Here is a 13973-nt window from a genome sequence, read left to right on the forward strand (position 1 = left end):
TAAGGCCCCAATGTATCCATCTGTCCATCTTGCCACCATCCATCCACTCAATTTTTGTTCACCTATCCATTCACAGACCACTGATTTGTCCATACAGCTGTCCCTATGTCCACCTGCTCAAACATGTCTGTTTACCCCTTTGTCCATCAACCTGATTTCACACATAGTCCATCTATCCACTTATCTACCCATGTGCCCGCCTTTCCGTCCATCCACTCAACCCCATACTTAAACCCATTCATTCACTCACTTGCCCTTTCATCTGTCCATTCACTCGCGCACCCATCTGCCCACGCTCCCGTCACTGATTGTCCACCTGTTCATATCCTGGAAGCCCCCAGGGGCCCACAGAGAAAGGGTTCTTACTTGAATCCACTGGGCGCGCCAATATCAGCCTTGCTGATCTTCTTCTTCCCTGAGCGTTTCTTATCAGCTGGGCCAGGGCCAAGGGCTGGGAGCCCACGATATCGTGAACTTGTGATATCAGGGTTCTGGATGTCCACTGTAGGTAGCCCCAGGGACAGTGGGACAGCTGGTGGACCTGTGGAGAACACAGGGTGAATGGGCCATTCACTCTCCTCCCTCCCGGCCAAAGCACAAGGATAAGAAATGGGAAGGCCATTGGAAAAGTCTGTGTTTGATGGTCTTGGAGGGAGGGAGTAAGGGGTCTAAGGGTTAGTGGAGAAGTGGGCAGATCTCATGCATTCATGGATTCATTCATGTATTCATTCACTCATGCTGATCATTGACGTATTTATTCATCCATTCCCTGATTTGTTGACTGATTCATTTGTTAAATTATTTACTCATTCATTTAATCTTTTCTTTCTTCACTGGCTGGATTATTGTCATATAAACACTGTTCACTCATTCACTCAATCATCCATCCATATATTTATCCCCATACACATGCACCTATCTACCTATACATCTATTTCTACTTTCAATCTCCCATCAGTTCATCCTTCCACTTAGCCATCTATCTGCCACCAATCTATCCACCCACCTATCCATCCACATACCCCAGTACCTGTTCATCCGTCTGCATACCCACTGTTTCACCCATTCATTCATCCACCTACCCCTTCACCCACTCATGTACCCACCCAACTACCCATCCATCTATCCTCTCTCCACCAACCCATCCATCAAGAGACACAGGAAAGAATCACCACTCACCCCCTTGGTCCCCACCTGGATGTGGGGCCAGAGGTGGGAGTCCTCCTCTTCTTTCTGGGGAGATGGAATGGGTTAAGAACTGTCATAACCCTGCCACAGGTTCCTGGGCCAGCCCCTTATTGCCCCTGTCGGCACTAAAGGACCTACCTTCATTGGCTGGTGCTGGTGGTGGTGGTAGCTGGCGTCTATCTGTGGCTAGACAGGTGGATTCAGAGCCATAAGAAGGGCTTTTGTAGCTCCCCATCCACACACTCCCTGTGCCCAATCATTGTCCTCCACCAGAGCCTCCTCACCTCCACTTTGCCTCTGATTCCTTTTTTGTATCTTCTCCTGCACCAGGGCCTGGAAGGCCTGGGCCTCGCCCTCATCTGCAAAGTTCAGCCCCACCTGGCAGTCCTGCACATGCCTTAGGTTCAGCATCAATCCAGCCTCCCTGCTTTTCCCCTCTCCTCCTCACACCCCAACCGAGGCCCAAGGGGCCATGTGGGCCACTTACATCTCCAGCAAAGGTGTGGAAGAAGCTCGTGGGAGCCAAGTAGACCAGCTGTGAATACAGCTCCTGTTCCCAGAGCATCCGGCCAGCCTGGAGAGGCAGGGTGGGGGGACACACATGGCACTGAGACATATGCCTGGGGGCAGGCCTTTGTTACCTGGCCAGGGAGTGTGGTGTCCAGATTTTGGGCCCCAGGCTCTGAACTGGAGATTTTCAGATCAGCATCAAAGAGTTGGTGGTCTAGGTGTCAGATATCTAGGGTTGGAGTACAGTATGGAGAGGCTTAAATTCATGACCCTAGATGTGGGACTTGGGGGCTCAAATTTCAGAATTTTAAATTCCAGTCCCAGGTACATTTAAAATGCTGAATTTGGAACAGATTTGAGATTGAGGCATAATTACAATACTCCTTGTTTTCTTTTTTTGTTTGTGGAACAGATTAGGCTTAGGAGTATATTACTATTTGGGTGCGTGAAGAGATCTTGAGATGGAGACCTGGAGCAGGTTGTCTCAGACCTAGAAAGGTGAGGCAGAGTTTGGGATCTGGGTGGTTCACTGGTTCTGGGGCTCAGGGATTAACTACCCGACTGAGGGCTCAGGGTTATGGACATAGATCTGCTTGTGCGGGTGGAGAACTGGCTTGTGCGTCCAGTGGGTCACAGGTCACCTGAAGGCCATAAAGGCGGATGAAGTAGGACTTCTGTGGGTTGTCCTTCACGAAGCACAGGGCCCCACAGTGTTCCATGGTCCAGTGCTGGGCTCCACGGGGCAGCGCCAGGTACAGCTGAACAACTGCAGTGGCCAGTGTCTGGGGGGAGAGCAAGGACAGTGGCGTCTGCTCAGAGGTAGCCTGAGGGTCGAGGAGCCAGGCCTGGGCCTTCCTTGCCTGTAGCGATCATGGGCTTGTAGGCTGAGCCACAAACAAAGGGAAGGTGAGCAGACATGGAGATCTTCCTGGTATGGGGGACGGATGGTAAGTGGGTCCTAGGAGATAAAATGAAGGACGGGGAAAGAAGTAGGAAAGGATGAGAAGAAAGAAGAGGAGCAAGGAGGGGTGAGGAAGTGGAGGGGGCAGAGTGGAAGACAAGAAAAGGGAGGGAACCCTGGGAGGGCCGGGAGATTAAGCCCCAGCTCACCAAGCATTTCCTGCCGAGCATCTCGAAGAGGCGCTGGTTCTCGTGGTCCTGCAGGAGGCTAGAAGGAATGTTCTGCTGGGCCACTGCTCCCCCCCGGCCCCCGGCCCTGCCTCCTACAGGGCCCCCACTCATGGTTCTTCTGTCCTTGTCCTCTCTGCCTAGGCTCCGAGTGCAGGGTAAGAAGAGGAACTTCCGCAGTGAGCAAGGGAACAGGAAGTGCAAGAAACCACAAGGGAAACAAGTCCTCCGGGGCCTTGCAGTGGGCCTGGCCTCTGCCTTGCTAGGACAGGGTTGAGCCCTCCTCCTTCAGGTTGGGGCTCTCCTTCACTTAACTGGCTCATCCCATCTTCTTGACCAGTTCCAGCCTCCTTCTTTCTGACTCTTTGGGGCCCATCTTCCTCTGCCGGCCTCAGGCCTGCCTTCTTCTGCTGGGGTGAGAGAGCTGAGCCACCTTGGGCACCTCTGCAGGGCTGACGCCAAGGGGAGTGGTCTTGGGGCGCCCAGCCTCTTTCCTGCCCAAAGGAGCCAGGTAGGCTGGGACCAAGTCAGGAAGGGTTGCTGCAGCAGCTTTTCCTGTTAATTACAGAGCCCCAGGCGGGCGTGGTGGCTCACGCCTGTAATTCCAGCACTCTGGAGGCTGAAGCAGGAGGATCACTGAGAGTTAGAGGCTAGCCTGAACCTTGCCTAAATAAATAAATAACAGAGCCCCAGGGAGTCCATCTCTCCTCTGAGCCCCTGACATTGCAACAGTGTGCAGTATAAGCCCTGACTCAGGGCCCCATAGCATATCCTTGCCTCCCTGTAGTTCCTGAATGAATGAATGAATGAATGAATTTCTTGATTTCTCTCTCTCTCTTTTTTTTTTTTGTAGTACCAGAGATTGAACCCAGAGCCTTCACAAAGAGGTACATCTCCAGCAATTTATTCATTGGTTTGCTTTGTAGTACTTTTGTAGTACTGAGACTGAACCCAGGGCCTTCTTACTGTGTTATGTTCCTAACTTTTACTTTAATTTTTTTTTTTTGGTACTGGGGATCGAACTCGGGTCCTTCCGCTTGCAAGGCAGGCGGCAGAACCACTGAGCTAAATCCCCGGCCCTGCTTTTACTTTAATTTTTAAAATTTTGAGACAAGGTCACTAAATTGTTCAGACTGAGCTCAAACTTCCTCCTTTCTTCTCCTTCTCCTCCTGCTCCTCCTGCTCCTGCTCCTCCTCCTCCTCCTTCTTCTTTTTTTGAGACAGGGTCTTGCTATATAGTTAAGGCTGGCCTGGCCTCAAACTCTTGGCAAATCCTCCTGCCTCAGCCTACTGAGTGCTGGAATGACAGGAGCGCACCACCATGCCTGGCCTTTATCATCACCTTTTTCGGTATGTTGCCCAGGGTGGCTTTGAACTCACAGTGATCCTCCTGCCTCAGCCACCCAAGTGGTGGGCTTATAGGTATGCACAACTACCCTGGCTATCATCCCCTTTCTAAAAGAAGGAAACTTTGTAGCATCCATGAATGCTGAAACAACATCTTATTTCACTTTTGGACGTTTTTGTTGTTGTTGTTGCTGTTGTTTGAGACAGGGTCTCACTATGTGTAGTTCAGGCTGGACTTGAACTCACTACGTAGCCCAGGCTGGCCTCCAATTTGTGGCAATCCTCCTGCCTCAGCCTCCTGAGTTTTGGGATTAGAGGTGTGTGCCATCATGCCTGGCCATTTTTGGACATTTTGAAAGTATACAATCTTGGAAGACTTGCTTTTTCCACTTGGCATTCTACTTTATTCGTTTGTGGTACTGGGACTCGAACTCAGGATCTTGTGCATGCTAGGCATATGCTGTATCACTGAGCTACACTTCCAGTGTCTCTACTTTTATCTTAACATTCATGTAGCACTTAACATATGTGCCACGCACTGTTCTAACCCCTTTTCCCTAAAAAGACTTTAGACCACTGAACTCCTTAACAGGGCCAGGGATGTAGCTCAGCGATGCTGCACCTGCCTGGCGAGCCCAAGGTCCTGAGTTCGGTTCCTGATACTGGGGGGAAAAAAGCCTACAGTGGTGGTGGTGAACTTGTGGCACAGGTGCCATAGCAGGCTGTTTGTATCACTGAAAGCTCTAAAAGGTTCACCATCACTGGCCTATAGGTTATACACTGTTACATGTCTTATTTTATTTTTGGGTTTTGGGGGGGTTGAGATAGGGTCTTGCTATGTAGTCCAAGCTGGCCTTGAACTCACTATGTAGCCCAGACTGGCCTTGAACTCATGGTAATCCTCCTGCCTCAGCCTCCCAAGTGCCAGGATCACAAGTGTGTGCCACTGCACCCAATACCATCATGTCTCCATTTTAGAGATGAGGGAACTAAGAGTCTCAGAGCGATTAAATGATTTCCCCAATAGCATCCAGTTAACAAGCAGAGAGACTTATTTTTTGGTTTGGTTTGGTTTTTTTGAGACAAGGTCTCACTATGTAGTGCAGGCTGGCCTTGAACTTGAAGTGATGCTCCTGTCTCAGCCTCCTGGGTGCTGGCTGCAGAGGACCTGATTGCAAGCCCAAGAGAGATGGGGTGTGCTCCTGTATGCCTTCTCTCCTGTCTGTACTGTGATTCCTATTTGTCTGTAGTGGTAGCTGCTTCTTGTCATTGCTCTGTAGTGTTCCATGTTTCAGTGTGTCTCCCGCTAGTGGATCTGGGGCTGTCTGCAGTGCTTGCTGTTGGAGCGATGCCGCAGTGTTGGCTGCCACACACATCTTGCCCACATCGACATGCATGATTTCAGGGGGCAAATGCTGGGTTACAGGGTATGCATGTGAATCTCTAGCTTTTCCAGATGATGCCAAAATGCTTCCCCAAGTGAATGCTAGCTCAGTTCCTGCCTCTCTGGGCCTCAGTTTCCCCATTCATGATGTAGGGGATTTGGAGACAGGCTGCTCTCAGGTCCAGGGGTAGCGGTCTAGTTGCTGAGCAGGTCTAGGGTGTGACTGACATGATTGGCTTCCTAAATGGACCGGTGCACCTCTGGGGCCCACATACCTGAAAGCCCCTTGGAGGCCTTGCCCACGGTACAAAGCCTCTCCCGTGCCCAGGCTCTATGCCCCTTCTACAGTGGCAGCTGCAACCTCTTCCCACCTCATGTGCTTCTCATCTCAGCTTAGGGTGCCCCCAATTTAGCAAGCTATTTCACATCTCCAGGCTGGTGACACCTTCTAACCTGTTGATGAGAGCCAGCTCCTACTTGGCCTTAAAAACCACTGTGGAGCCGGGCATGGTGGCGCACACCTGGAAGCCCAGCACTTAGGAGGCTGAGACAGGAGGATCGCCAAGAGTTCAAGGCAAGCCTGGGCTACATAGTGAGAGCCTGTCTAAAAAAACCCAAAACAACAACAAAATAAATCAAAACAAAAACACTGTGGAGCCACCTACTCAGGAGGCTGAGTTTGAGGATGGTGAGTTTGAGGTGAGTCTGGGCAATTTAGCAAGACTCTGCTGTCCTCTCCCCAAAAAGACAGTAAAGAAGCATTGTGGGCTGGGGATGGGGCTCAGTGGTAGAGCACTTGCCTTGCATGTGTGAAGCTCTGGGTCCCATCCCCAGTGCCACAAAAATAAATAAACAAGTATAAAATATAAATATACATTTTTACAAAGCTATTGCATTTGCTCATTTGAACACTGCTCACTAGGCAGTCTCTCTGCCAAGCCTATGAAAAATATCCGGCACAAACCAGACACACAGCAATGTGTTGAAAGAACCAATGAAAGATTAATAATGATGTCTTTTTAAATTTTGGGTACTGCTGGCGATGGAGCGCAGAGCCTTGGACATGCTAGGCAAGTGCTTCCCCACAGACACATCCCCGGCCCTTTTTAAAATTCTGAAACAAGGTCTTGCTAAATTGCCGAGACTAGCCTTGCACTTGTGATCTTTCTGCCTCGCCTTTCCAAGTAGCTGGAATTATGGGTGTCGGCTAACACAACCAGCTAATCATGTCTTTGTATTTATTATTATTGTTGTTGTTGTTGTCTGTGGGGATTAAACACCAGGGCCTTTGTGCTGAGCTATATCCCCAGCACCAATCCCCTTTATTTTTTACTTTTTAATTTTTTTTTTAAACTGGGTCTCCTTATGTAGCCCAGGTTGGCCTTGACCTTGCAGCGATCCTCAGCTTCCTGGGTGCTGGGATCACAAGCATGTGCCACCATGTCCAGCCCAGTCCTTTTTATTTATTGTTCATTTATTTATTTAATTTTGAGGCAGGGTCTTGCTAAGTCACTAAATTGCCCAGGCTGGGCTTGAACTTGTCATCTTCCTGCCTCAGCCTTTCAGTGCTGGGATTACAGGTGCAAGTCACCATCTTGGCCAGTATATGTAATTTGATTACTTTTACCCAAAAAGGGGTGGGGGAGGGGCTGGGGATGTAGCTCAGTGGCACAGCACCTGCCTGGCAAGCGAGAGGACCTGAGTATGATTCTTGATACCAAAAAAATAATAATAATGATTTGTTTGTTCTCTCAGATTTTCCCAAGTGCGTTCCACTTCTTAGCTCATTCAACATGCCAAGGGGGGCCTCATGGGGTGAGCACAACTCTTACTCCATTTCTCTGGTGTGGAGGCTGAAGCCCAGAAAAGCTGAGGTAACTTGCCCCAGGTCCCACCACTTGGAAATGGTCCAGTGAAGGCCACTTCTGTGAGAAATGGTCCCCAAACTGTTAGGTGTCACACAGGGGCCAAGATGAAATTGTTCTGAGCCTTCTGTGTCTTTTGTTCTCTGTCTTCTTCTACCTTTCTCTGCCCTCAGCTCTGTCCCCTTTAACTCTGCATTAGGGGATGACAACCTTTACTACATTTGCAAGTTGTATTTTTAAAATTAGCACTTAGAAGATAAATTTCCTACTAGGCATGGTGCCACACCTGTAATCCAGCACCTGGGAGGCTGAGGCAGGAGGATTGCTGTGAGTTTGAGGCCAGCCTGGACTACATAGCAAGACCCTGTCTCTAAATAAAGAAATAAATAAATTTTGAGAAAGGGTCTTTGATAAATCGCTGAGTTGTCCAGGCTGGGCAGGAACTTGTGATCTTCCTGCTTCATCCTCCTAGACTGTTGGGATTACAGGTGTGCACCACCACACCTAGGTCCAATGATTCCTTTTAATAAAAAACATTGTGGGAAGCCTTTTTACCATTCTTAATGTACAAGTCTTGGTGGCATGGGGCTGTCCCCCAGTATCAGGCCCCTGTCAATTCAATGCCAAACCAAAACCTGCCTCCCAGGAATCTCTACCCCCTACACCCCCGGCCAGACAGGAACCCAACCCTCATCAGTCCTGTTCACTCAGCACTGTGGATAAAAGAACTATGGTATCGTCACTTTGACCCAGCAGCCTTCTCCAAGCCCCTTGCTACCCTCCTTCTCCAGACTTTGAGGCCCTACCGCTGACTCTCCATGTACCCACAACTTCTGTAGCCTCAAGATTATCTGAGCCTCCTCAGTCCTTGTGGCTACAGGAGTGTGTGCAGTCAAGACTGTGACCCTAGTAAGGGAGAGGGCAAGGGAGATGGATCTAATTGAAATATACTGGGGGAGGGCTGGGGATTTAGCTCAGTGGCACCATGCCTGCATTGCAAATGCAAGGTCCTGAGTTCGATCCCTGGTACCAAAAAAAAAAAGAAGCCCCTGCCTTGAAATATACTGGGAGTACTGGCACACACCTGTATCTGCAGCATTTGGGAGGCTGAGGCAGTAGGATTGTTGTGAGTGTGAGGCCAAACTACAGAGGGAGACGCTTGTCTCTAAAAAACAAACAAAAATACAAATTGAAACTCAATATATTATAAAATTAATAGGAACTAATAAGAACAGGGAAAATAAAATTTTAAAAGAGCCAAGTGTGGTGGTGCATGCCTGTAATCCTAGCAGTCTGGGAGGCTGAAACAGGAAGACTGGATGTTTAAATCTAGCCAGGGTAATTTACTGACCTACTGAGACTCTGTGTCAAAATAAAAAAATTAAGAGCTGAGAGTGTAGCTCAGTGTGATTGACCCAGGTTCAATCTCCAGTACCAACCACAAAAATAAAGAAATAAATAAATAGCCAGTGGAAATTATCACTGGCTGTTTGAGATTATGAGTTTTATTTTACTTTTTTGGTACTGAGCATTGATTGGATCCAAGGCCTTCATGGTGAGCTACATCCCCAGCCCTTTAAAAATTTGTTTTTAAAATTTGACACAGGGTCTCCATAGGTTGCTGAATTACCCAAGCTGGGCTTGAATTTAAATCCAGGCATGCACCACCAAGCCTGGCTGAGACTGTGATTTTTACCTTCTTGTTGGTTTTCTTTATTTCACGTTCTTTCTATAGTTTACATACATTACTTATGTAAAGTCATGTTTCTTTTTTTTGGTACTGGGGATCGAACTTGGGTCCTTGTGCTTGTGGAGCAGCGGAACCGCTGAGCTAAATCCCTGCCCTCATATGTTTCTTTTTTGAGCCAGGGTCTCACTATGTAGTCCATGCTGGCCTTGAAATCACTATGTAGCCCAGGCTGGCCTTCAACTCGCTGGTGATCCTCCTGCCTCAGCCTCCCAAGTACTGGGATTACAGGCATGCTCCACCACTTGGCTAAATTCACATATTTTAATCATTTCAAAAATAACTCATGATGTGAGCAGAATATGCTATGAATGATACATTTATTTGTGTGCATGTTTTTAATATAGGGGCAGAACAATGACATATAGTGGCTTAGTCATTGACTCGTGAACATGTCTTCCGGGTGTTTTGTTTTTCTTTTTGAGACAGGGTCTTGCTACGTAGTTCAGGCTGTTCTTGAACTCAGTATGTAGCCCACCCTAGCCTCGAACTCATGGCAATACTCCTGCCTCAGCCTCCCCAGTGCTGGGATTATAGAGGTGCACACCACCACTCCAGGCCCATTTTGTTTTCCACTGTTTGTTTTATTTTGTTTACGAACACGTCTTTTAACTCCAAGCCTCATATTGCTGTTCAGCAAATACTTTACGTTGTTTGATTTGAGAGCACAGAAATCTCATCTGGATTTTTGTGTGCGTATGTGAATAATTTTTGTTGGGGCGGGGCGTTGAGACAGAGTCTCACTTTGTAGTTCAGGCTGGCCCTGAACTCACGATGTAGATTGGGCTGGCCTCGGACTGGCAGCGATCCTCCTGGTTCAGCGTCCCGAGTGCTGGGATCACAGGCCGTGCGCCACCATGCTCGGCACTAAGATACACTTTTAAAAGGCAGAAAATAAAATTTCTATAAATGCAGGGTTAGTTTTAGGATATATTTATGTATTAGTAACGATCAGAAGGGGGAAAACAGCGTGACACTCTACCCGGGGGTGCGCATGCCCAGTCCCAGCCACGCCCCGCAGAGGCAACACCGCACCTGGCCGGATCCATGTAGGGAGAGGGGGGCATCTTGCCCACGCCATGTTGCTTGTGGGGGAGGAGTGCGGAGTACAGTGAGGGGATGCCTCGTGCTGCACGCGGAACAGCCCGTTTGACCCAAGATCTCGTCCTCTCCTCCCTACCCTCAACTGCCTCGGGCGGATCTTACTCTCCGGTCTACCATGGGGCTCTTTTACCTTGGCCTTGTTATGCTCGCTCACCCCAGCCCCTCTATTCCTCAAGTTTGAACCAGTTCTCAGCACACCTGAGCAAGCATTTGGCTCAAGGACCGACCGTAGTGGCTCTGATTGGTCAACGACTGAATTCTGGTGTCTGTTATTCTCGGAAGTTGCAAGGCTTTGGGAATCACATAGTCCCGCCTCTGTTCCCGCATGCCGGGTTCCCATTGGTTACCGCTTCAGGGCCTGTACACGGGCGCCTGCTTCGGGTCCTGGCTGTCTGGAAGTGGGCCCTGGGGATTTCGGGTAGTGGGTTAGAGTTCCTCCCCTTGGTGTAGGATTTCTTATCTGTAAAGCAGAAAAGGACAGTTCCGTCTTTGGAAGTCAGTGACATCTTACGCCAGGACCTGGCACTTCCATCGTGACTTCTGTAACAAATCCAGCAGGGTTTTCCTGCCTGTTCCCAGCCATTCTTAGATTCATTTATTCTCTAGCTTCAAAAAGTGTTGCTTTGTGTTTGCATTTTCTGGATGGGACAGGCACAACGAGTGTTTGGTTCTGTCAAATACCATAAATGTCAGAGCATGCCTTCTGTAGTGTATAGATAAATGGACTAAGATTATATTAACTTTTTTTTGGTACTGGGAATCGAACTTGGGACCTTGTGCTTGCGAGGCAGGTGGCAGAACCACTGAGCTAAATCCCTGGCCCCAAGATTATATTAACTTCTGACAAAATAGATTCAAAATTTACAGCAGTTAAAAATGCGCCCCTGGCCGGGTGTGGTGGCACACGCCTCTGATCTCAGCATTCAGGAGCCTGAGGCAGGAGGATCAATGCTAGTTCAAGGCCAGCCTGGGCTACATAGTGAGTTCAAGGCCAGCCTGAACTGCATAGCAAGACCCTGTCTCAAAAATAAATAAATAAAGTGACAGTATTAGGACATAGGCCCTTTGGGAGGTGACAGGTGACGACGGGGGGGGGGGCGGTGAGTGGGATGAGTGATGCTGTAAAATAAGCCCCCTAAGAGCCTTGCACCCTCTTTTCACCGTATGAAGACACCTCAAGGACTCTCCAGCCTGCTAGGGGCCACTGCAGAGCCTCTCTGAGCTGCACCCTGACCTCAGGCTTCCAGTCTCCAGCACCGCAAGGAGTAAGTTTCTGTGGTTTTGAGGCACCCAGTCTTCGAGACTTGGTTATAGCAGCCCACCATGACTAAGACAGACATTGGAACCAAAAATACCAGTGTTGCTCTAACAGACACCTAACAGTGTGGCTGGGGCTTTGGAATCTTGCAGTGAATGGGTAGAGCTGGAAGAATCTGTGTGTACAATGTAGAAAAGACCTGTGTGGCTATGAGTGGGTTGTTGAAGGTGATTCTGGTGAAGACTCGAGAGAAAAGAGGAGGGCTACAGAGAAAGCTTCTGTCTTCCTCGAAAATACCCAAGTCATCATGAACAGATTTCTTGGCAGAAATGTGGATGGCTAAGGCCATTCTAATGAGATCTGGGGCAGAAATGGGGAACATGTAACTGGACAATGAAGAAAAAATGATCCTTGTCATAAAGTGGCAAAGATCTTAGTGCGGGGATGGTAGCACATGCTTGTGATCCCAGCACTCATGAGGCTGAGGCAGGAGGATTGCCATGAGTTCAAGGCCAGCCTGGGCTACATAGTTGAAGGCCAGCCTGAACTACATAATGAGACCCTTCTAAAAAAAGAAAATGTTAAGTGAAAAGAGACTAGAAGTTAAAGATTTGAACAACTCTCAATTTGTCCATGTTATAAAAAAATAAGTGTGTTTGGAATGGAACACAGAGTGGCAGACTGATAAGGAGATTTGTGAGTGTGACGGTGGATTTAACCTTCTCAACAAAAGCCAGGAGGAAAGGCAGACTTGCACTAGCAACCACACTGCCAGCTGGGGCTGACAGAAACCACATGGGACCACAGAAAGGAAGACCCAGAGACCGCAGGTGAAGAATGTACCAGAAGGCCGTGGATTTAGCTCAGTGGTGCCGCTGCCTGCCTCAAAAGCACAAGGTCCTGAGTTCAATCCCCAGTACCAAAAAAAAAAAAAGTACCGCTGGGTGTACTCGAGCGAACAGAAAGCAGTCACAGAAGAAGGGAATGGGGTGCAGTGGTCACCTGTGAGCAGAGGGATTAGCCCAGAATTCCTGTACAGGTGACCCTCAGCTTGAGACAGGCTTCCATCCTGATAACCCCCTGGAAGATGAAGATATCCTAAGTGGAAGATGCATTCATTACATCTACCATAGTGAGCATCCTAGCTGAGCACACAGCACACTGCAGTGTCACTTGTGTTCCTCAGTGACTGCGGGGCTTAGGGGGTGCTGCGGCTCTGCTACTGTAGCCCAGCATTGGAGAGGGAGGATCTCATTGCCTGTCATTAGCCCAGCCAAGAACCTAATTCGAACTTCCAAGTGCAGTTTCCAGTGAGCGCATGTCACTCTTGCATCACCCCAAAGTAGAACAAGTGTAAGTCAAGCCATTGTAAATTGGGGACAGTCTGTGACATGGTTTCTACAGTGAAGCAGCCAGTGAGTGGCAGAGACCTCTAGGTGTCTCAACTAGTCTATCTCTATCACTTTTTCTGTAGCAGTTAGCATATTGCTTTATCCCACTAATTGCTAATAGATTCAATTTTCTTTGAGTGTCACAGCAGTCTGCACAATGGACTGAAATTGCTAATTGGATGTGGTGACACACACAGGTAATCTCAGCACTTGAGAGGCTGAGGCAGGAGGATTGCTGTGAGTTCCGGGCCAGCCTGCGCTACATAGTGAGACCCTATCTCAAAATCAGACAAACAAAAACCCCACAAAAACAAAACAAAAAAATGAACCAAAATCGCTAAAAGTATCTCTTTTTTTTGGTAGCAGGGGTCAAACTCAGGACCTTGAGCTTGCAAGGCAGGTGCGGAGCCACTGAGCTAAATCCCTGGCCCAAGACAAAGTATCTTTGATGCAGTTTCCAAACACAGCTGATGTTGCCCAGCAGAGAGTAATTTTTTTTTCCAAACACCAGTTTTACCGCCTCTACCCCCCAGTGGGTGCACCGTTCCTGGAGCTACTGCAATACCAGGTCCATGTGTAGAGTGGACAGAACAAGCTCCTATTTCATCACCCAGCTGCAAAAATCCATTTACTACATTGCCCTCGGATGGAGGATGTGCCAGGTGTTAAAGTGATAAGATCTGACCCTTGATCTTAGCGGAAGCCCAGACAGACTGAGAATGATCTTCCAGGCCTCCATGGGCCCCCTTGTGCTGGAGCCACCACGCTTCATTGCTTCATTTGTGTCTCTGCAAGTAAACAAACTGGATCTTTTGTGCTAGTCAATTAACTTAGTAGTAAATGTTGCAGGACCTGCTTTAAATTGAATATATGTAACAACTGATTTAATCTTTAAGCACTGTAATTAGCCCTATTGTGAGATAAGTAAAGTGTGGCAGAGACATTGATTAACTCACACAACTGGTACCCACCTGAGTAGAATTCAAATCCAAGCTGACTGACTCTGGACCCTGCCTCTTCCCCACCACACTGCCTCTGTGGATATTTTGCT

The 13973-nt window shown here is 48.5% G+C and overlaps 1 protein-coding gene and 1 non-coding gene across 14 annotated transcripts in view; both read right to left on the reverse strand.

The window, feature by feature from the left end:
• Was (WASP actin nucleation promoting factor) overlaps positions 1-13973 on the reverse strand; it is a 39943-nt gene that overhangs the window by 3372 nt on the left and 22598 nt on the right. For 2 of the 13 annotated variants that reach the window (XM_021249982.2, XM_087189773.1), the window contains exons 2-8: positions 10621-10733; positions 2340-2480; positions 1676-1762; positions 1473-1575; positions 1327-1374; positions 1180-1233; positions 367-541 (exon numbers count right to left, since the gene is read on the reverse strand). In XM_021249982.2, the coding sequence (XP_021105641.1) occupies positions 367-541; positions 1180-1233; positions 1327-1374; positions 1473-1575; positions 1676-1762; positions 2340-2417 (545 nt within the window). In that variant the 5' untranslated portion in view covers positions 2418-2480; positions 10621-10733. The other 11 variants (XM_004871948.3, XM_004871947.3, XM_004871949.3 and 8 more) reach the window with 9 other exon arrangements.
• Positions 13454-13638, reverse strand: LOC147824393 (U2 spliceosomal RNA). The gene has a single exon (XR_015442409.1). It is a non-coding gene; the product is annotated as a U2 spliceosomal RNA (small nuclear RNA).

This window comes from Heterocephalus glaber, unplaced genomic scaffold (genome assembly GCF_053883595.1).
Source record: "Heterocephalus glaber isolate CG9 unplaced genomic scaffold, H.glaber_assembly_v1.0 deba00001546, whole genome shotgun sequence".
NCBI classification, from domain to species: domain Eukaryota; kingdom Metazoa; phylum Chordata; class Mammalia; order Rodentia; family Bathyergidae; genus Heterocephalus; species Heterocephalus glaber.